The sequence below is a fragment of the Cornus florida genome, unplaced genomic scaffold, assembly GCF_030987335.1.
Source record: "Cornus florida cultivar Cherokee Brave unplaced genomic scaffold, ASM3098733v1 CherokeeBrave_3.0.0_Hap2_Chr06, whole genome shotgun sequence".
NCBI classification, from domain to species: domain Eukaryota; kingdom Viridiplantae; phylum Streptophyta; class Magnoliopsida; order Cornales; family Cornaceae; genus Cornus; species Cornus florida.
In genome coordinates, this window is record NW_026775576.1 from 87,507,131 (window position 1) to 87,529,799 (window position 22,669).

The following is a 22,669-nucleotide window of genomic DNA, read 5'->3' on the forward strand; positions in this document are numbered from 1 at the left end:
GAAGCATCCCCCAAGGTTGTTTACAATAATTTTGAAAACAATTACTGAGTTTAATCAAACCACTTAAACTAGCATGCTTGGAAAACAATACTGGAACAGGTTTCAGAAACTTTCAGTTCTCTACTGAACCCTCTGTTCCTCTTCACCACTGAACCTACGGATCTTATATTAATCCCAATAACATCCCCATGGTTCATTTACAGAGTCTAAAAAAAACTAATTCAAAGACTAGAGTTACAACAGAGCAACATGCTTAAAGAACAGAAAACTGAAACAAGCTATGCATGAACTGTAACAAAACGGTTTTCAACATAAACAGATCGTTCATATGACATATATTAAACATATATCTTCCAGTTATTGATTGATTAAACCCTAGAGATTATCTAGGTGCACAGAATACGAGCCAAAGAGAAGGAGAAAGAAAACAACTTGCCTTTGAGTTTCAGACTTGAAACTCTAAATTCCCAGTTTCTGTATTGCCCGTTCAATTCCCCACTGCTGTTCCACAAACCCACGTTCCTTCTATCTTGCTCCCACCTATCCTTCCTTTCATATCTCTCTCTATTTTCTATCTGTATCCCACGGTCTCTGTTTTTGGTTACAGAAATTACGTTTAATTATTCTAAAACCCTAAACCACCGTAACACACATACTTATAGGCTTAGTGATTAAACCCTAATCCATGTATAACTCAGCCCATAAAAACCTAGGTTATACTCACTGTCGGCTCATAAAGCTATCTAGGTTATAAGATACTCGGCTACATATGCGTAACCTCTTAGGGAACCCTACTGTTTAAAATTAGACCAGTTATTAATTTATTTTACTACAGTAACTGATACTAATTTAGTCTCTAATTTAATCTAATTAAAATGTTTAAATAAACCAATTAAACATTAGAAAGACCAAACCAATCCAATTACAGAAAATACACATATAACTAAATACACAACCCAATTAAAGAAAATAAGAAACAATTAACGAAAATAAAATTCATAATTAAACAATTAAAACACTTAAACCATAAATGCCAACTAAATACATGTCACATCAAATTAATAAATAAAAATAATTAAACCAAATAATCATGCAAAAAATACAATAAAAATAATAAATAAATGCCGAGACTATCCTTTTAAAATTAGGGGTATTACACGCTTGATTTGGATTAGAGTAAGATTGAGAATTTGATGCTTGATGTTGAGAATAGGATTGAGAATTTGATGCTTGAGGTTGAGAATATTGATTCACATTCTGAGGATAGAATGAAGAACGGTAACCTTGAGAATTCTGATTTTGATTTTGGAGATGTGGGGGAACATACTTTGCTTGGTAACCTTGATTTTGAGGAGGGTTTGCACCGTCTCCTTGATTTCTCCATGCAAAGTTAGGATGATTTTTTCACCCCGGATTGTAAGTATTGGAATAAGGGTTGTTCCCTTGATGAATGAAAGCTGCATTTACTTGTTCTTGAGACTCACTTGGTATGACTTGTCCAAGAGGACAATTTGAAGTATGGTGAGTGTAACTAGAACAAGTCATGCATATTTCATTGGAAGGATGAGAATAAGATTGAATTGCCGGACCTTGATTCAAAAGGAATTTATCAAATCTTTGAGTAAGATTTTTGACCTCGGCGGCAATTTCCATGGAAGAGTCTATTTGATTTAGAGTTTTCTTGCCTCCCATATTTGCTAAGTGACCACCCCTAGAAGATGAAGATCTATGCATTGAGTTTTCACTCATTTTTTTGAAAAGAAGCCAAATTTCATCTTCATTTCTTTCTATATAGCTTCCGCCACAAGAAGCATCAACAATGCCCTTATTAGCATCAGATAAACTTAAAAGGAAATATTGAACTAATTGCCATTTAGGAATGTCATGATGTGGACACTTCCGTAGCAAGTCATTCAAACGTTCCCATGCTTCATGAAGGGGTTCTCCTTCTTGTTGTTTAAATTCACGAATGGAAGTTCTCATGGTATCGGTTCGACTTGCGTGGTAATACTTTTTGAGGAACTCTTGTTGCAATTGTGCCCAAGAGGTGATTGTATTTGGTCGCAAGTTGTTAAACCAATATTTAGCTTTATCCCGAAGAGTAAAAGGGAAAAGCTTCATTTTTAGGACTTCTTCCGGAACATCCGTGATTTTTATGGTGGAACAAACTTCCAAGAACTCATCTAAATGTTTATAAGGCTCTTCATTGCTCAACCCATACAAAATGGGGCACATGTTAATGGTAGAAGCCTTAATCTCATTATGATGAGCACGGAAATTTGGCAATTGAATGCAAGTGGGTGCATTATATTGATTTGGAGTGTAACGATCCCTAAGGACCATTGGAGGATTGAGAGGAGGACATGGCATTTGACCTTGTTGATGATATGCCATTTGACCTTGTTGAGGGTATGCCATTTGAACATATTGTTGTTGTTGCTCACCAACTGGGGGAACAACATTTGGCCTTGGCATCCCTAGATTAGGTTGTTGCACCGCATGATTAACTGGTTGTGGGATTCCCAAGGGTGGATGCACACCTTGAGGATCCACAATATGAACTTGTGGTGGGTGGTGCACACCATTATGATCCACATGACCAAGATCTACAATGGGATCTTCAATTGGATCTATTGGGTCATCCATTAAAGGTGATGGAAGATCAAAATTTGAAAGATTAAGATGACTATCCCTAGTACTACTTCTTAAACGCTGAAGAAAAATTTCGAGATTTTGATTTACAGGAGCAAGAGGACGATTAAGTGATCTACGACCATGCATGCACTAGAATAAGTCAACATACCAACATTTCAAAATTTCAACCTCCACATACGATGTTCCCAAACTCCTCAATAATATCAGTGCACTTAAAACAAATGAATGCCTCCACACGGGCCGATGCCTTCTACAAGAAGGTATGCTTGGACTTAAAAATAAAACAATTCAATTTAAGCCTCCAATTGGGCTGTCCAAAGCATGCAAGTTAGTAAACAATTAAGCACAAAAATTAAAGAGAAACTTACAAATGGTCCTTAAGCAACTTCAAAATTTTTTTTTTTTTTAATTGCTTCCAAGTCCAGCGTTTGTTCCACTTTGCTTCAAATACCTAATTGACAAATCAAATGAGAAAATAAAAAAAAAAATGACTTAAAAGTAAACAATCAACAAAGAACTAATGTCTAATTCAATTCTTTTAAAAACCGTTAGATCCCCGGCAACGGCGCCAAAACTATGGTGCGACCGAGCGTGTGCACAAAATAATGCACAATACTTTAGGTTTAGAAATAATGTCAAGTGGGCACCATATTTTAAAATTTATAAAGCCACTAAACACTTATACTATGGAGTATGAAGTGAGCAGGGATCATCCCAAGAGATCTAAACAATTATAGGTTTTTCAGAATTGAATTCTACTTTAGTGCTTATGTGATTGCTAAAAAGGTTTGGTTTTGTGATTAGACTAATTTTAAACTTAATAATGCAAATAAAGAGTAGAGTATAAAATATTGGAAAGAGACTTAGGGTGTAGGATTCACCACTAAGCGCATTCCCTAACTCACTCACTTTCAACTAATTGGGGAAATAATTAAATGTAATTCTAATGTAGCTAATACTTGCAAAGAAAAGTATGAAGTATCAATTTCAAGCTTGAATTGCATACCTAATGATAAATAAACTAAGTGTAGTGCAATTCACCAATCCAAAGAATGGTCCATCAATTCAAGTTACAATTCTAGCTTACATTAATCTAGAAGATAATACAATTGTGACAAAAAGTATAGAATTCAAACATAAGTATGGATGGTCTACTTATCTAATAATTGAATTGCAATTAAATTAATTAATCTTAAATTAAACTAATTAAACATGAATTTAAAACTAATTAGACAATAAATTAACCTAAACATGTAGTTCCATCCATCAAATAGAAGTAATTTTCCATCAATTTGAACACAATTACAACTAATTAACCACATACATAGACATCACAAGAATCAATTTACAAGGAATTCAAGTGTATAGCTTGTTTATTCATCAATAACACATAAGACAACATGAGATTAATACGAATAAACAATTGAAATAATTAAATCATGTTATTCAAGCCTATACATCAATTACATAAATAAATTCCCAAAAAGTATGAAAAGAGAGAGAGAATAGGTTACATGCTTAGGGTTTATCCAACCCTAAGTAGGAGAATTAGCCACTCATGGTTGATGGAGTTAAAGACAGAACAATCTCTATCCTTGGATTCATCATCTCTGAGCTTCTTCTCAAAACCCTAGCCTGTTCTTGCTTTTTCTCCTCTTTCCTGTGTTTTTCCAGAGAGAAAAAAAAAAATACGATACAGAATAATAAAAACTTCTAATAAAATAAAATAATATTCAACTAAATAAAATAAATACTAACCCTAATCTAATGGCTCACTGGGCCTTAAGTAACAACCTTATTGAAGCCCAATAGTTCACAAAATAAGCCCAAACAATAAAAAAAATCTGTAATGTTGCCAAGTCCTGGGGGATTGATCCCCCAAGAGTTGGAAATTTCCTTTAAGCTCATTTTGGCTCCGGGCTAATTGGTTTGCTTCTTCATCTTTGGGAACATCATCAAAGACCCGAGATTGACCGCTTTCGAAGAATAAACACACTATACGAGCAATGGGCTATGACCTCTTTTTGTCATTTTTTGAACTTTTTCTGAATATCTTTACTTGACTCCAAAAAGGCTTTTATGGACCGTTTTTAGCTCATTTTAACATTATCGCCCTAAAATACACATAAACATAAATTAGGACTAAAACATGAAATTAAGATAGATGCAAAGACTGAAATACCCTAGCTTAGGTGCTGAAATGTGCAACATTTAAGCACTTATCACCTAACTTCCTTCGAGTGGTTTCGGCTCTTCTAGTTCGCCGAAGGTTGGAAAGTCTTGACTTGACTCTTGCCGATCTACTTACTACCTATACCATTGCCAGGCATGGGACTGAGCCTAGCCGCTTCTACCTCACTTCTCCCCTTCATCAGAGAATATGCACGAACTTCCCTTCTTCCGAGAAGAAGTGGAAGGAGAGGATGATAATTGTGAAGGGGAACTGGTTTGTGGACAAATCGAATTCCCTTCCCATTCCTCGTAAATTTGGGAAGTTAGGTATAGAGTACTTTCCCTCATTTCATGAAAAATGCTCTGGTTGTTTCCCATGTCAAGTTTTATTATTTCACCATACTTATGAATTTCTTGGTCTTCTTTCAGAAACCTTTCCTTCTTCCGTAGCTAAGAAGAGGCTCGCCTTTCTCGAAGCACAGGTTTGGAGTGAACCCCCTTCGGTAGAGGAGCTACTCACCTCATCCAACCTTCAGGAAATCACTGCTAGTGCTTCCGCTGCAGATCTCATGGATTTGGCGCTCCCCTCTTTCGATAACTTTTCCTTGACTGAGGAGGAAAAGCTGAGGGCTGAAGCTCTGAAGAAGAAGGTTGCTGAGGAGCAACCTCTGCTGGTTATTAGATCAACTGAACATGAGTAGGAGGTGGATGAACCCCCTCTCAAAAAGACTAGATCCAATCCTCCCTCTAGCAGTAAGAACAAGATCGTCCCTAAAAATAAGGGGGAGAAAGCTGGAGAGACTAACCTGAAGGAGGAAGTCCGTGCTTATGTTCAGGCTGAGTCTGGAGAACCCCGGAGGCCTATCTTTTCAAGGGCTGATAATTCAGATCTCCATTCCGGGATTCCATAGTCTCTGACCCCTTTGCTGCCTTGGCAGTTGCTCGAGGTATGTGGCTTCCCAAGGATGAGGAGATTATTGGGAATCTAAGGCTGGACCAGCTGCTGCCATCTGCCCCAGTGGATGCCATGAAGGTTTATTCTTTTTCATCTATTTGTTCAATTCTTCAAATTTATCTTTACCACGAATCTACTAACATTGTTATTGTCGATCATGCAGAGTTTGTACCAGACTATAGCACTATGTGCCACTGCTGAAGCTCAGTCCTTTTCCATTAAGAAATTGGAAAAGGACTTAGGCAATGCTGAGAAAAAGTCTTCGACTGGGCTATGAATGCGAAGATTGCTTCTAATGCGAGGGATGTCTACAAGAATCGCCTGACAGCTTCTGAGGTAAAGGTACAAGCTCTGGAGACTGAAGTCCAATGCTTAAATGATGCCATTGGTACCTGTATTACTGCTGGGAGGCAAATACAGGGACGCTACTTTACCATCGTGCGTTTATCCAGCGCAGAAGCTTTTAGGTTCTGCTTCAACCAGGGCTCTAGTGACAAGTCGAAGTACCCAGAAGCCTTTGATGCTAACATGGGGGTGTCGTTTCCTTATGTTGAGGAACCCAAGGCTCAGGAAGCTGAGGTGCTTTTTGCCGAGATGGTGAAAGCTTATCTAGAAGTTCCTTAAGCCTCAAGCTTGCCAGCTCCTCCATCCTCTGACCTGCTGACCCTTCTTCCCACCAATCCAAATGTGGTGGACGCCTTTGACTCTACTCCCTTTGATCCAAAAAGGAAGTCGAGTTGTGTAATTGCGTTTTTTTTTGTTTCTTTCCTTGTTTTGAAAGAACAAATATAGAAACTATAACTTTTGCAATGCAATGACTATATTTACTCTAAAGTCTTCTTCATGCTTATGAATACCTCTGGTTTTTATACAATTATATTGTAATAATATGCTCCTTGCAGGAAGGCTTATTGCTTGAGAGCTTTGGATCTTTTGTGGTCCGAAGTAAAAACAGGACAGATGGTAAGAAGGGAATCCTTTTGACCATTTAGTTATTACCTGAGGAAGGCTTCTTCATCTAACATTCCAACTGTCAAGGGAACCCTTCTTGCCATTGATTTGCAAGGAATGAACACATATCAATGCTTGTCTTTCTTTATATTATTTCAATGTGGGATGAAATCTTTCATGGCTTATGCATCATTTAACCAATTAAGTAAGGATATGTAGGTGTGTCTCCATAGAGAACTTTTGCCTCTGTTTAGACTTATACCTCATTAGCGCAGCTTCAGACTTCAATCGTTCGAAGTAACACCCTTTGGCTGAATGTTGAACTTGAATCGTCTGAGGTGATATTATTAGTCAGCCAGGAGCCTGAGAGGAGTTGTATTATGCTAAACTCCTATTGACCGATGCAACGAGCTCCTTGGTTATGAGTCAGAGAGGAGCTGTACTGCTCCGGAGTCCCGAGGTCCGAGCGTTGTGTTCTTTGGCAATCAACTTAAGAAGAGTTGTATTGTGTCTGACACTTTGGGTCTGAGAAGTTATCTTCCTCAGTTATAAGCCAGAGGAGAACTGTGCTGAGCTGGACTCTTGGGGTCCGAAGCGAAGTGTCCTCTGCTGTGAGCCGGAGAGGAACTTTTCTGAGCTGGACTCTTGGGGTCCGAAGCGAAGTGTCCTCGGCTGTGAGCTGGAGAGGAACTTTTCTGAGTTGGACTCTTGGGGTCCGAAGCGAAGTGTCCTCTGTTGTGAGCCGGAGAGGAACTTTTCTGAGCTGGACTCTTGGGGTCCGAAGCGAAGTGTCCTCGGCTGTGAGCTGGAGAGGAACTTTTCTGAGCTAGACTCTTGGGGTCCGAAGCGAAGTGTCCTCGGCTGTGAGCCGGAGAGGAACTTTTCTGAGCTGGACCCTTAGGGTCCAAAGCAAAGTGTCCTCGTCTGTGCGCCGGAGAGGAATTTTAGTGAGCTGGACTCTTGGGGTCTGAAGCGAAGTGTCCTCGGCTGTGCACCGGAGAGGAACTTTAGTGAGCTGGATTCTTGGAGTCCGAAGCGAAATGTCCTCGGCTGTAAGCTGTAGAGGAACTTTACTGAGCTGGACTCTTGGGGTCCGAAGCGAAGTGTCCTCGGTTGTGAGTCGGAGATGAACTTTTATGAGCTGAACTCTTGGGGACCGAAGCGAAGTGTCCTCGGTTATGCATCGGAGAGGAACTTTAGTGAGCTGGACTCTTGGGGTCCGAAGCGAAGTGTCTTCGGCTGTGCGCCGGAGAGGAACTTTAGTGAGTTGGATTCTTGGGGTCCGAAGCGAAGTGTCCTCGACTGTGCGTCGGAGAGGAACTTTAGTGAGTTGGATTCTTGGGGTCCGAAGCGAAGTGTCCTCGGCTGTGCACCGGATCTGGAAAAATCATCAAGTATGCCAGGCTTAGCCGAGGATTCAAAAATGATATGAGGCCAAGAAAGAGAATAACTGTGACTGGGAAGTCCCACATACATTAGTTTTGGAAGGCTGTCCTGCATAGAGACTCTCTTCGTGGCAATCAAATGCAGTTTGTCAACTCTATATTTACTATATACCTTTTGTATTCCTATCCAATGTGGGACAAAGGATATATGAGCTACTAAAATTGGTTTGTTTGGAAAGAACAAAAATTATTGCAAAGAATGCCTGTTGGTATAGGTGCTTTGAACACAACTTGGGCTGGGCCATTACTATTACCAACGGACCCTCTTTGCAATGCATCTATTTACTTTAATATTTCCTTATATAATGGTAGCATAGAAAAACAGTGTTTTTTCGATGTGGGACCATGGTAGATAAGTGTTCTGAATTGCACACACTTGTAGCTTGTGTCTAAAAATGAAAAAAAACTGTAAAGAAACCTTGGGCTCATAACTTAGATAGAGCCTAAATGTCCATTACCAAAGGACTTTTGATATCAATAATAGGGTACATACTTGTACTTTGGTGTACTTGTATAAAAAAGGACTTGTATAAAGTCAAAATTTATTCATTTTGTTTGCTTTGTATTGTTTCTTTTGTTGTATATCCTTTTTTTTTTTTTTTTTTTTTTTTTTTTTTTTTCTGTTGTAATATCAACAGTAGGGTGTATTGCCCCCTATTACAACAAGAGAAGTAAGGCCCCACTTTACTGAAGGAGTAAAGAGGTGCAAAGATGTGCATAACTTCAAGAAACTTTTATTAAATAGGCCTATAAGCAGCCATACTTTGGATAAAAAACAGACGTATGTAGTCTGTAAAAAGAAAGTAAACAAACTGTATCATCTAATGATAGTACCTTTTTAAGTGTATTGCATTCCATGGATGCGCAATTGGACGCCCATCAGCTTCTACCAATCGGTAAGCTCCTTTTTCCTACTACTTCAGTGACTCTGTAAGGTCCAATCCAATTAGGTTGCAACTTTTTTACATGGGCCGTTTCTTGTTTCAGCACCCAATCTCCTTCCACAAAACGTCTGAACTTAACGCGCTTGTTGTAACTGTAACACAACTGTTGCTGGTATGAAGCGAGCCTAATTGTCGCGACATCCCTCTTTTCTTCCAAGAGATCAAGGCTGTGCTCGAGTTACTGATCATTGTTACCTTCGAGTACCAAGTGAGACCGAAGAGTCGGAACTGCTAATTTCGTAGGTATGACAGCCTCTGAACCATAGGCCATGGCAAAAGGGCTTTCTCCTGTTGGTTGGCTAGGGGTGGTTCGGTATGCCCAAAGTACCTGTGGTAGATTCTCGTACCATTTAGATTTAAGCTTTTCCAACTTTTTCTTCAAGCAGCTGAAGATAGTTTGATTAATTATTTCTGCCTGTCCATTCCCCTGAGGATGGCTAACCACAGCCAACTTCTGCCTAAACCCATGCTCGGCAAAGAACTTTTTTGTGCTTCGGTTATCTAAATTCGGGCCATTGTCCATCATGATCACATGTGGCACCCCAAATCGGTAGATTATATTATTCTATAGAAAACTCTTCACTTGTTCATGGGTCACGCTTGAGTAGGCTTCGGCTTCTACCTATTTAGTGAAATAATCGGTGGCTAACAACACATATTCCTTCTTCTCCACCGTTTTGGGCAAAGGACCGACCATATCGATCCCCTACTGAGTGAATGGCCATGGATTCTCCATTGCGTGCAAATCTTCGGCAGGTTGATGTTTCATTGGACCATGTCGCTGGCACTTATCACACCTTCTGGCATACTCTTCAGCATTCTGAACCAAGTAAGGCCAGAAATAATCTTGAGTTAGAACTTTATGTGCCATAGACCTGCCTCCGGAGTGATTGCCATAATCCCCATCATGAATCTGCTGCAGTATCGTGAGAGCCTCTGTGGGGCTCAAACATTTTAGGTAAGGACCTAAGAATGATTTTTGATACAATTAGTTATTGATAATAGCATATTTGGTTGCGATGAGCCTGAGTTTTCATGCCTCGGCCTTCTGGTTCGGGATAGTCCCCTCCTTAAGGTAAGCTTCCAATGGATCCATCCTGCATGGTTCACGTGGGACAATTCGGATCACCATTATCTCCTGTCGAGGGCTTATACTTGGTTCGTCCAGGATGTCGATTGGTACAATCCGGACCAAATCTTCATCCGAAGAAAATGCTGCTGTAGCCAACTGATCTGCTTCAGAATTCTCCTCGTGAGGTATTTGATGAAACTCGATCTGATTGAACCCTCGCGAGACAATCTCCACACCTTCTCTGTAGGCCTTCATTCTATCTTCCTTAGGCTGGTACTGGTCTGTTACCTGATTCACAATAAGCTGAGAATCACTAAAAACTTTTAGGAACCTTACCTGAAGCTAGTTTGCCAACCGGAGTCCTGCTAGTAGGGCTTCATATTCCGCCTCATTATTAGCAACAGAAAAAGTCAGCCGAATTGACTGCTGCAGTTTGGTGCCTTCGGGAGTTGTGATAATGACTCATGCTCCAGCACTACTCAAGTTCGAGGAACCATCTACCCGAAGCTCCCATTGCGGTTCGGAAGGGCATGGCTCTTCGTGCTTATCTTCATACTCCAAGAGGAAATCAGCTAGCGCTTGCCCTTTGTGCGACACATTCGGTTTGTAGGATATGTCAAAGGAGTTAAGCTCGATCGCCCATTTAGTTATTCTTCTAGACAAATCTGGTTTAGAAAAAATGACTCGCATGGGGTAGTTGGTAAGAACTTTGATGCTGTGTGACTTAAAGTAGTGTCGAAGCTTCCTTTTTGCATATACTAATGCTAGTATGATCTTTTCGGCTTTGCTGTACCGCGTTTCTGCATCTGTCATTATCTTACTGGTGTAAAAGATTGGATACTGACTCTTACCTTCTTCTTTGATCAATACTGCACTTGTAGCTATGCTGGGATGGTTAAATACATGATAAGAGTCTCACCAAGCTTTGGAGCTGACAGAATTGGGGGTTTTGCTATGTAACATTTCAGTTGATTGAGAGCATCTTGTTGTTGTGGTCCCCATATGTCTTTGTTTTTGGACTTTATTGCATCAAAGAATGGTTTGCACTTATCGGATAATTGAGAAATGAATCGACTGAGAGCTGCGATTCGGCCGGTCAGAACTTGTATATCCCTGCGGGTCTTTGGTTCTTGATTTTGTATGAGGGCTTGAACCTAAGTCGGACTTACCTCAATTCCCCTTTTGTTCACTATATGGCTGAGGAACTGTCTTGAAGAAACTGCGAAGGAACACTTCGAATGATTTAACTTCATGCCATATTTTCTTAAAGTATCAAAGACCTCTTGAAGGTGTCTAGGATGCTCCTCCTTCTTCACACTCTTAACCACCATATCATCGATATAGGGCTCGACCGTCTTTCCCAACATTTCATCAAAGATCTTGTTAGCAAGGTGCTGGTAAGTTGCTCTAGCATTTTTGAGCCCGAAGGGCATAACTTTGTAACAATAGGTACCCTTTCCCGTTATGAAAGCAGTCTTCTCTTCATCCTCCGGAGTCATAGGAATTTGGTTGAGCTGGAGTGCGCATCAAGAAATGTGAGCCTCTCAAAACCAGTAGTGGCATCAACCATCTGATCAATCTTGGGTAACGGGAAACTGTCTTTTGGGTAAGCTTTGTTGAGATTGGTAAAATCTATGCAAACTCTCCATTTGCCATTCTTCTTCTGAACTACCACCACGTTGGAGAGCCATTGTGGGTAGTACACCTCCCGAACGAATCCTGCTTGAAGTAATTTGCTTACCTCTTCAGCTATAATTTGGTTGCGCTCTAGGGCAAACCTTCTATGCTTCTGTTTGACTGGTTTATATGCTGGATCCACCTTCAAGCTATGGCATGAGACTGAAGGATCGATCCCTACCATGTCTGAATGCTCCCAAGCAAATGCATCTGCATTTTGTCGAATGATATTGATTAATGCTTCTTTTTCTTCTATTGTGGGGGAAGAACCCATGTAGGTGATTTTCTGAAGATTGCCGAGGATTACTTCGACAGCTTCCAGAGACTCCTCACCGAGGAAGGATGTGATGACTGAGACTCACTACTCTGAGTTTTCTGTTCATCTAGGAGGCGACAAGATGTATCAGGATATGAAGCGGCAGTTTTGGTGGGCAGGTATGAAGAGGGACATTGCTTTATTTGCCTTATGATGTAGTACTTGTCAGATGGTCAAGATTGATAATCAGAGGCCGCCAGGAGCTCTACAGCCATTGCCGATATCGGAGTGGAAATGGGAGAGCATTTCTATAGACTTTGTGGAAGGGTTGCCAAATTCCTTCAAGGATCACAACTCTATTTGGGTTATTGTGGATAGATTGACGAAATCAGCTCATTTCTTTCCTATTTGCACTGACTTCACCTCGGAGCAGTTGGCAAAGCTTTACATCTCAGAGATTGTGAAGTTGTATGGCATTTTATTGTCTATTATATCAGACAGGGATTCGAGCTTTGTGTCGGGATTCTAGAAGAGTTTTCAGCAGGCTTTGGGTACAGAGTTGCACCTTAGTACTGCTTATCATCCTCAGACTGATAGACAGACTGAGTGGGTGAATTAGATTATGGAGGATATGCTTCGGTCGTGTGTTCTTGATTTCAAGGGCTACTGGGAGGATTATTTGCCACTTGTGGAGTTTGCTTATAACAATAGTTTCCAGAAGACTATTAGGATGGCACCATTTGAGGCGTTATATGGCTGATCGTGTCGATCGCCTGTTTGTTGGATGAAGGTTGGTGAGAGCAGATTCTTGGGTCCTAAGCTCATCAAGGATACTTCCGAGAAGATAGCTCTTATTCGAGATCGCATGCGTACTGCCCAAAGTAGGCAGAAGAGCTATGCTAATCATTGCACTCGTGCTTTGGAGTTTAAGGTTGGAGATCAGGTTCTACTCAAAGTATCGCTTATGAAAGGTGTCATGCGCTTTGGGAAGAAAGGAAAGTTGTCACCGCGGTTTGTCGGTCCATTCATGATTACGGATTAAGTTGGAGCTGTGGCTTATCAGTTGGCACTTCCGGATAACTTGGATCGCGTTCACAATGTGTTCCATGTTTCCATGTTACGAAAATTTCTGCGAAATAAGGATCGGTATCAGTATATCGATGTTAGGGAGATTGAGTTGCAGCCGGATGCGGCTTAATTGGAGCCACCATATCGTATTGTCGACCGTTGGGATTATATCCTTCGTAACAAGGTTATCGCTTTAGTTCGTGTATAGTGGAGTCATCACAATGAGGCTGAGTCCACTTAGGAACGGGAGGATGTCATTCGCTCGCAGTTTCCTGAAATATTGGAAGAAGGTAAGAGCGAATTCCGAGGACGAAATTCCTTTTGTTAGGGGGGAAGAATGTAATACCCCTAATTTCAAAAGGATAGTCCTGGTATTTATTATATTGTTTACATTGCATTTATTTTTGTTTAATTGTTAATTTCAAAAGGATAGTCCTGGTATTTATTATATTGTTTACATTGCATTTATTTTTGTTTAATTGTTTATTTGATTATTTATTTAATTGTTGTTATTTGTTTTATTTATTTAACTGGCAATTTGCTTATATTCGCATTATTTGAAATTGTATATATATGCATAAATTGTATTGAATTAATTGTTAGATAATTGTTTAACTGATATAATTTAGTTGTTTTAATTGAATTAAGTTAATTATATTTAAATTGTTTTAACGTGACTGTATGGAGGCACATCTGTATTTATATTAGGGTTTTATTTACACGGATGTAGCCGACTTAGGGTTGGTTTTGTATTAGAATTAGGGTTATGCTAAAGCTTATAAATACAGTATTATACGTTGGTTTAGGGTTACATAGAAAAACCCTATTCACTGATACGTATACCGTGAGACTGAGAGATACAGAGAGTGAAAACTGGTAAGGTTGACGGAGAGGTTCAAGGATACACTGGACGGAGTGCTTCTGGATTGAACCAAGAGCACTTGAGATTTAGAACAGGAGTCTCGAATGTGGATAGAAGCTTTAGAGACAGTGGTTTAGAGTTTCAAAACTGAAACTCAAGGCAAGTCACTATTCTATTCCTTCCCTTTAATTCATGTTCTGTGCATGCCTATTTAGACCCCAGGGATTAATCAAGCATTAAAATAGATTAAATTAAAGTTAATATTGATCTGGTAAGCATGTTTGAATCAATTTTTAAATCGTTGCATAAATCTATTTTTTTTTTGTGTGAGAAGTTATTCTTGTTTAAGAATCTGTTTGTACTGGTTATAATATTGCTTAACCTTTGTGTATTTAGGATTAAATGCATGCTTTTAATTAAATCTAGGACATCAATTGAACCCTGGAAATAGTTTTAAAAACTGTACAGAGACTCTGGATTTCGTCGGAGGCAAAGAAGATGAACAGGTTAGGGGATACAGCTCTCAAAAGAGGAAAACCGGCTCACCTAAAGGTAGAGCCGGCTCTAAGGCTTGTAGAGCAGGCTCTACAAGGGTTAGAGCCGGCTCCACATAAGGTGGAGGCGGCTCCACCTAGGGGGAAGCCGGCTCTAATGTTTTGGAGGCGGCTCCAACCCTATTCTCTTCAGTTTTTTCGTGTTCTGGGTTTGGATTGGACTGTGGGAGTTGTTTCTAAATGGTTCCAGTAGTTGTGAATGAGATTTGTGTATGTTTCAGACTTGTAAAAAAAAACTCTTGGGAAGCATGTTGATATTAATATGTTGAAACAGGAAACAATACTTGGTTAAATAATAAATCTGTATGGAAGGTTGAATTACACCTTGAGCTTGCCTACTGTTTCCATAAAGCAACTTGGTTTCTTAGCATAATTTTAATCTGTTATTCATGTTTCAACTGTTTTATAAGCATATATTATTTGTTCTGGGAAAAATAAGTATGCTTAAATGGAAATTAATTGATGTTTAATTTTACTGTATATTGCATCAAGATATGGTACTGATTGGAGGGATAGCGTGCGTAGTTCTACTTTATAAATTTGAAGAACTGGAATAGAGGTTCTAAATCGTATATTGGATGTATGTTTTAAACCTACACAGATTAGACTTATGTATGTTTTCTGGAGTTTGGTTGATGACTATCTAATATTGTGTTGTCAACTTTGTTAACTGGAGGATGGTATGTACTGGTATGGGACGGTGACATACTAGGTATGGACTAATTCAAACGCTAAGTCCTATCTAATTCGGATTAAGGTACGGATTAACCATATAGGTTAAGTTCATTACCTACTTGTGTCATGTTAACAGAATAGTTGATTGACTTGATATGGTTTCAGGACGGATGGTTTTACATATACCAGACCACTACACAGATGGATGGTATTTTGTATTAGGAGGAGTACGGATTTTATATATTTATTTTATGATGCCATGGTATGAGCTTGAGTCTCAGGACCATGGTTAGGGTGCGTATATCGCCTAGGATGGATAACTGGACATGGGTGTTGTTCCCTGGTAGGTCTAGGTATACATGACCACATTATGTGTAATTTACATGGTATCTCTACTCAGGCTGAGATAGACCTACTGGACTAGCGAGTGTCCTATAGTGTGTACTATATATTTACAAATGGACTACTCTAGATATTGTTGAGTCTTCCTGGGATGTATCTGCGTATCGGATTACTGTATGGATTGTAGTAGAATAGGACTTGCATGTGGGCCTGACCCACTCTCTTATTTTTCAGGTATTCGTCAGTTCCAGGGTTAAAGATTGGACGTGCAGTGCAGATACAGACATTCATTCCTCCGACTACGTAGGAATTCTTTCTGTGTTTAGCTTTAGATTTTATTTCTGTTATTTTAGTTTCTATTGGGATTTTTAGTAAGGGGTCCAGTGGATGGATTCCCGAGTTGTTAACCTTATGGAGTTTTGGAGTATTGGATTTCAATAATTATATTTTTAAGGATTTTCAATTAGCATTCTTTCAGCTTATTATTTTTATTTTTTATTTCATCTTGTATTCTGTGTTCAATTACATATTGATTGGTTGATATTTCCCTTGGGTTTGGGTCTGGGCCTAATCAACCCGTGTCTTGGATCCGAGGGGTATCACAGCTTCGGCCTCCTCCTCTACTCTTAGATACCTGGGCAGAGGATTCTGTAATTGCTATTTGGATTTGCTTTCCGGAGGTGTGATCAGTTGGGACTGTTTCACTACCTTCTTTGCCTCATTCTATGTTAACATATAACACTTTTTGGCAGCTACTTGATCTCCTCTGAGGTCTATAACCTTTTTCCCATCCGGAGACAAACATCGCATCACCTGGTGAAGAGTAGACGGAACTCCATTCATTCGGTGGATCCAACCTCTCCCCATAATAAGATTATAGGAAGGATGGATCTCTGTTAAGATAAAGTTTTCCTTGAGAGTCCCCTTTGCCGCAGTTACGGATAAGTCAATCACCCCAAGGGGATCCACTTTTGTACTATCGAACCCCATTAACGGGCTGGAGGTGGGCCGAATTGATGATGACGGGATCTCTAGCTGTTTAAAGACCGCCTTTGTGATGATGTTGGCATTACTCCCTGGGTCTATCAAAACCCTCTTAATCATGCAATTCACCACCAGGAGACTGATGACCAATGGATCTTCGTGGGGAAGTTGAACTCTGGATAGATCTCCATCGCCGAACCCGATGTTGAAGCTTCTCGATGCAATAGTGTTTACTGAGGATAACCTCCTCAGCTTATGGGCTGTTCTCAGTCGAGATCTATAAACCTCCTCTAATTCCTGATCATCTTCCGATCTTCCATGTATCGCATGGATGACCTTCACTTGATTACCTTCGACTCTCCGAGGATTGACCTCCCGAGGCTTCACGTACTCCTTTGTTGTAAAGTAATCTGCCAATTCACCCCTTAGTATCATGTTTTTCACCTGTCGCCTAAGGGATCTGTAATCATTGGTCGTATGCCCATAATCTCTGTGGTAAGCGTAGTGCTTGGTCTTGTCTCTCTGTTCCAATGGTTGCCTTATTTGCTGAGGGGCTGCAAACTTCATTTTGTTCTCCTGAAATAACCGAGCCAGGGTTGTGCAAAGTGGCGTGATTCTTTCTTCTGTCCTTTGCCGTTTTTCGGGTATTTGAATGGCTGGTGCCAAAGCGTGCTGGCTTCTTCGGCTTCTTGAGCTTGAAACCTTTTCCTGAGGCTTGTTCTCCACCATAATGAGGGTGGCATGTTGAGCTCGGTGGGCTACATTCTACTCCAGTCGAATGTAGATCTATGCTCTAGCATTGAGAGTCTACATGTTCGGAGGAGAATACTTTACCAAGGACGTATGAAACTTGGTTCCCTAAATCATTGCAAGTTTAAATGTTTCTATTGTGGTAGCAGGGTGGTAATCTGCTATTTCTGAAGCTTCCATATTGAATCTAGACAAGAAGTCTTGTAGCGTTTCGCCCTTCTTTTGCCTTATAGTAAAAAGGCTAACAATATTATTCTTTTACTTCTTATTACCGTAATACTGTGCCAGGAACATAGCGCATAGAGTTTCATAATCTGGAATAGACTTGTGTGGCCTATTCCTGAACCACTCCAGCGCAGCCCCAGTTAGGCTGGTCGGGAAGACTTTGCACATCCATGGGTCATTGTGATCATCTAGAGCCATCTTCTGCGCGTAGTGATCTAAGTGCCGGGAAGGATCTCCTGTACCGTCAAACTGGGTAAATGATGGCATAGTGAATTTCTTAGGTCTCTCGACGAGGTACATATCGTCAGTGAATGGAGACTTCACGAGAGAGTTCTTATGTTCCCTGGCCATCTCTGCAGGCGTCTGAACTCTCAAGAGTCTCTTCTCGTCAAATGTTTCCTTTACTCCTGCACCCTCTGGAACACCATTAGACCATCCCGTGAGTTTACGACTGGATTCGGCTTGTTCATCATGTGTACGACGAGGAAGATTGTCCTAAGCTATCGCCTCGAATCTGGCCCTCTGGACTTGTTGAACTTCGGTGGGCCGAACTTCACTAATCCGAGCCCCATTGACCTGGGGCTCATTTTGATTGGGAGGAGGCGCAGCTCTGTCAATTGGTGGTGGCCGAACTTCATTGGGCCGAACCCCATTGCATTGAGGTTCGTTTTGGTTGGGAAGAGGCGCAGCCCTATCAACTGGTGGTAGCTGGGGTGCTAACTATGCTATAGCCGTTTGAAGGGTGTCGTTCTGCTGTTGAAGCAATGCAATTTGGGCTACGTTGGCTTCATTCACCTGACGAAGTGCTTCGAACTGGTGCAAGAACTCTTCTCGCATCTTTTGCATCAATTCCATTTGTTGATCTGCGGCCATGGATTTTCCGTTTGACATTCCGGATCGTGGAAAGAAAAACAACTTGAAACAAAAAGTGGGAGTATCTTTCTATACGTTTCCCACAGACGGCGCCAAAGTGTAGGTGCAAAATTTCTCTCTACTTGAATAAATAAAAGAAATTTATAACTCACTCAAGAACAAACAAAAATAAAACTCAGAATAATTATATAATGCTCGATGATTTTATTGGAGGTCTAGGCCTCTATTTATAAGAAATACAGTGGTAGAATTTTGGTAGAATTCGCATGGCTTGTCCTCCAATTCATTCCATATATGATTTTCTTTACATCTATAATCTTTTCCTTTTTACAATTCTTTCTATGTTGAATTTCCCTTGTATAGAACTTGCTCTTTTTTGTGATTCCTTGGCCTAGCAGGACATGACTTCCCTTTATCAAGATTGGGCTGATCGTGGGTTGGCCCTGATGATTCGGCTAATGGGCTTGGATCTCGCCATTAGTATGACGGGGTTGTCGCTGTCTGGGCTTAGAAGTTGGGCCAGGTGGCTCTGGTCTGCGAAAGATGTGGGAGCCGAGCCCTTGTTTGGGCTTGCTTTGGACTGGGCTGATCTGATTTGGGCTTGGTACCGATTGGGTTATTGTAGTATCTGAATCAATTTTGTAGTGTGGCAACGTGGATGATTATTACTGGAAGGGGGATTTTTTCCCTCCACACTCACAAATATTTCAACCATAATATATACATTTAAAATAAAAGAAACACAGAACCCCACCCCCATAAAAGTATATAATGCTTAATTACCAATATATATATGTGTGTGTGTGTGCGCGCGCGCGCCCCCCACATATGGAGAGTTATACAGTGTACTTCCACCATATATACTAGACAATAGATATTCACAAATATTTCAACCATAATATATACATTTAAACCCCTCCCCCCCAAATATATATATATATATATATATATATAAGTAGCAGTATTATTATATGTGAAGGCCTAAAGTAGAGCATTCAAGTAACTGTTGGAATCTATGGACACTTTACACCTTATTACTAATATAACCGGTAATTTTGTACCACATGCGATCTAAAGCATTAAAATAGGAAAATCTCCACGATTTTTTGTATAATAAAGGACCACAAACACCCAAAAACTAACTACAAATCCTAGCACCAAACTCAAATAAAACCAATTCACTTCAGCTTCATTGCCTTTTGCCTCTTCCATTTTGAATCTTAGGGATTTCTTCATTCACACTGCAATTTTTTGTGACGGGAGGCCCACAAAGGTCATTTCTAATAAAGCTAGAAACATTGAAACTCTGGAGTTGTGTGCTCAATGGAATTTTCCCTGACAAGTAATTATATGATAGATTCAAGTAACTCAAAAATGTCATATCTGACATACTTGTTGGGATTTCACCAGAGAATTGGTTTCTTGAGAGATCAAAAGATTCTAACTGTACCATATTACCAATCTTAGTTGGAATCAAACCTGTCAGATGATTTCCCGATAAATTCAGTGATTACAAGACTAAGAGACTTGTTAGCTCCTCGGGAATCTTTCCGGATAAGTTGTTGCTTGAAAGGTCCACACTGGTTGCAAACCTGAGAATGGAGTCGTATTGAATCTCTCTTCCTTTTGTTACTACTAATGCATTCTCTAAGAAACTTCCATTAAGATAGGAGTAACTAATCCTACCATTGGATAAGTTCCCTTTCAGTGCCAAGGCAATGAATTTGTTGATACACCTTGGTATTGCTTCCGACAAATTGTGTGACGACCCTGGTTTTTAAGCCAGCGTGTCTTGTGATGAACCGAAGATTTGACCCGATAACGGATCCGATATGCGGAAGCGAAAACAGAAAACAGGACTCTAAGAAGTCAAAGTGACCTTCCATGAGGTCGTAGAACTCAATGAGAACTGATGCGAAAGCAAAAGGTCAAAATATAACAAATAAGCCCCTAGGGGCAAAATAGTCATTTTTGAAAAATATAGATTCGGGTGCCACCGGGCACACCGCTGGAAAGACAACAAAAAAATAATCAGGATGACACAAGAATCGCATGATTCGGAGTCCGGACAAAGGAGAAACGGCTTGACGAAAAAAAATGAGCACTTAAGGCTAAAAGGGTAAACTGGTAATTATCCAGAAAGATCCGGGTGCAACTGAGCACACCGTTGGAAAGACAACGAAAAATTAGTCAAGTTCAAAAAAAAGTTCACTTGAATCGGAGTCCGGACGAAGGAGAAAAGCCCAAAAGAAGAGTTGACGTCCCGGCGGCCCGACGAGGGCCCATGACAGCCCTATGTGCACGCCCATGTGCGCGCCCATGCACGCTGCGCGCGCGCTGAGTGCACCATGGCTGGCAGCAGCAGCCCAAAAGCTGCCATGTGGTTTGTTTTGCAGAAAAATCCGGAACAGAGGCTGAATTTGGAGGCCTAGATGAATTTTTTTGCAAAAACACAGAGAAGAAACCCCTCTCAAAATTGAGTTTTCTACGTGATTCATGAGAGAATTAAAAAAAAAACGCAATGTAGAATACCCAAAATGCCCCTCCATGAAATCTAGTCATGGAGGTCCAAAAAGCTGCTATTTTGAAAACTGAGAACTGAACTTCGTAAGCGATTTCCGATATCAAGACGACATTTTCTGGAAAAACATGGAAAAGAAACCCCCCCCTAAAATCATGTTTTCTATTCAACCATGTTAAAAGAAGAAAATAAAACCGCCTTGAAAAGTCTATAATGCCCCTAGATCAGAATATGCAAAAAAAGTGCGAAATGAATTCACAAGAGGCTCAAAACACAAATGATAAGGTTTTGCCCAGAAACGACCATGCACACAAACGTAACTTACCTATTTAGACGTGCTACAATGGTCCATGACTTAAAAATACCACCGATACAAAATCCGACCCCCCAACGGGCAAAAAGGCAAAAATGGAACTTGGAATGAAAACTCGGAATCCAAAAATACAAAACGGGATCAAATGACCGTTTGGCCCTTGGCTACACTTCAAACATGATTTATAAGACCCAATGAAAGAATGAAAGAGGAATTCCCACACCCGATACAACCATGGTGAAGCAATGACTTGCGATTTTTCAAGATTTTCACAATATTTCATGAAGTTAAAAAGTACATAGAATACAATATAATGGTCATTGGCCTCCGGCCTCATCTCATACATATCAAATACATTGAAAGGAGTGTACTTAAGTACACATTACATACATGGAATCAAATATACATATTTTGACATATAAGTCTACAAAATGACATTTCATGCTAACATTTGCATGAAATGGAAACTTGAAAGCTACACGACATCCAAGGAATGCTAGGCGTCATGAACCAAGTCTTCGTACCTGAAATATGCCCCAGTATCGTAGGGGTGAGTAACATAAAGCTACTCGTAGAAGATGAGCATGCATCAACCTAGCATTTTACAAATTTATCACCTTAAGGTGAAACATGTTAAAGAGGTTCATGCCACTTAACGTCTACATCGAAATGAGACTCAGGGAGCATCCTAAGCTACCTTAGAGTGTTTCTAGCATAAATCACATCATCTATGCCATTTAAACAATATGGAAGCACGTTATACAAAGCAACAAGATATAGGTTCTTAAAGGTATTAACTTGCAACTTCGAATACAGAAACAACTAAAGTGATCATGTCACCTAACGTCTATGTTCTAAATAAGTCTAAGGAATCATCCTAGGCCATGCTTACAAGGCAACAAAATACAATTTCTTAAACTATCAGCTTAAAATCTAAAGCACGAAAACAACAGGAGTAGGTCATGCCACCTAACGTCTAAATTATAAATGAATCAATAGGATCAATCCTAAGCTTTGTTAGAACGTCAAAACACAATTTTCAATATCGATGCAATTTAACCAACATTGGAACTTCCAATACAACGCATAAAGCACAATTTCGCAAAGTTAACATCATGTAACTTAAAATGGAACGACAAATAAGAAACAACAAGTTACAACATCATCTAGTTATCAACTTGAAAATGAAATGCGAAATCAAACAAAGTGGATACTCGGACGTCATGCCGGATCAGACCGACAACATAGTTACTTTAGGGTTACTAGCCCATGGGTAACCTCCCTATGTGCACACTAGACCATATAGAGGGACTATCCCTCATACTAGAACCACGTCCTAGCTATAGTCAAACAATGAAATCCCCAAGTTTCCAAA

General features: G+C 40.1%; 2 protein-coding genes and 1 non-coding gene across 3 annotated transcripts; 1 reads left to right on the top strand and 2 right to left on the bottom strand.

Annotated features, from left to right (window-relative positions):
- The first annotated feature begins 1,879 nt into the window (after positions 1-1,879).
- LOC132315177 (small nucleolar RNA R71) lies at positions 1,880-1,986 on the top strand. The gene has a single exon (XR_009483594.1). It is a non-coding gene; the product is annotated as a small nucleolar RNA R71 (small nucleolar RNA).
- A 7,842-nt stretch (positions 1,987-9,828) lies between these two features.
- On the bottom strand, positions 9,829-11,693 carry LOC132314519 (uncharacterized). Its single transcript, XM_059813376.1, has 3 exons — positions 11,364-11,693; positions 10,233-10,482; positions 9,829-10,088 (listed from the first exon to the last, which is right to left on the bottom strand). The coding sequence occupies exons 1-3, from the start codon at positions 11,691-11,693 to the stop codon at positions 9,829-9,831; spliced, it is 840 nt and encodes a 279-aa protein (XP_059669359.1).
- A 4,658-nt stretch (positions 11,694-16,351) lies between these two features.
- On the bottom strand, positions 16,352-17,341 carry LOC132314520 (uncharacterized). The gene has a single exon (XM_059813377.1). It carries the CDS (start codon positions 17,339-17,341, stop codon positions 16,352-16,354), a length of 990 nt encoding a protein of 329 aa, XP_059669360.1.
- Positions 17,342-22,669: the final 5,328 nt, after the last annotated feature.

Coding starts and splice junctions, on each gene's coding strand:
- LOC132314519 (XM_059813376.1), bottom strand. CDS start 11,693: ATGACTCCGGAGGATGAAGAGAAGACTGCTTTCATAACGGGAAAGGGT. Junction 10,483..11,363: donor TGAACAAAAGGGGAATTGAG/GTAAGTCCGACT, acceptor ATTGTGAATCAG/GTAACAGACCAGTACCAGCC. Junction 10,089..10,232: donor GGTGATCCGAATTGTCCCAC/GTGAACCATGCA, acceptor AATCATTCTTAG/GTCCTTACCTAAAATGTTTG.
- LOC132314520 (XM_059813377.1), bottom strand. CDS start 17,341: ATGGTGGAGAACAAGCCTCAGGAAAAGGTTTCAAGCTCAAGAAGCCGA.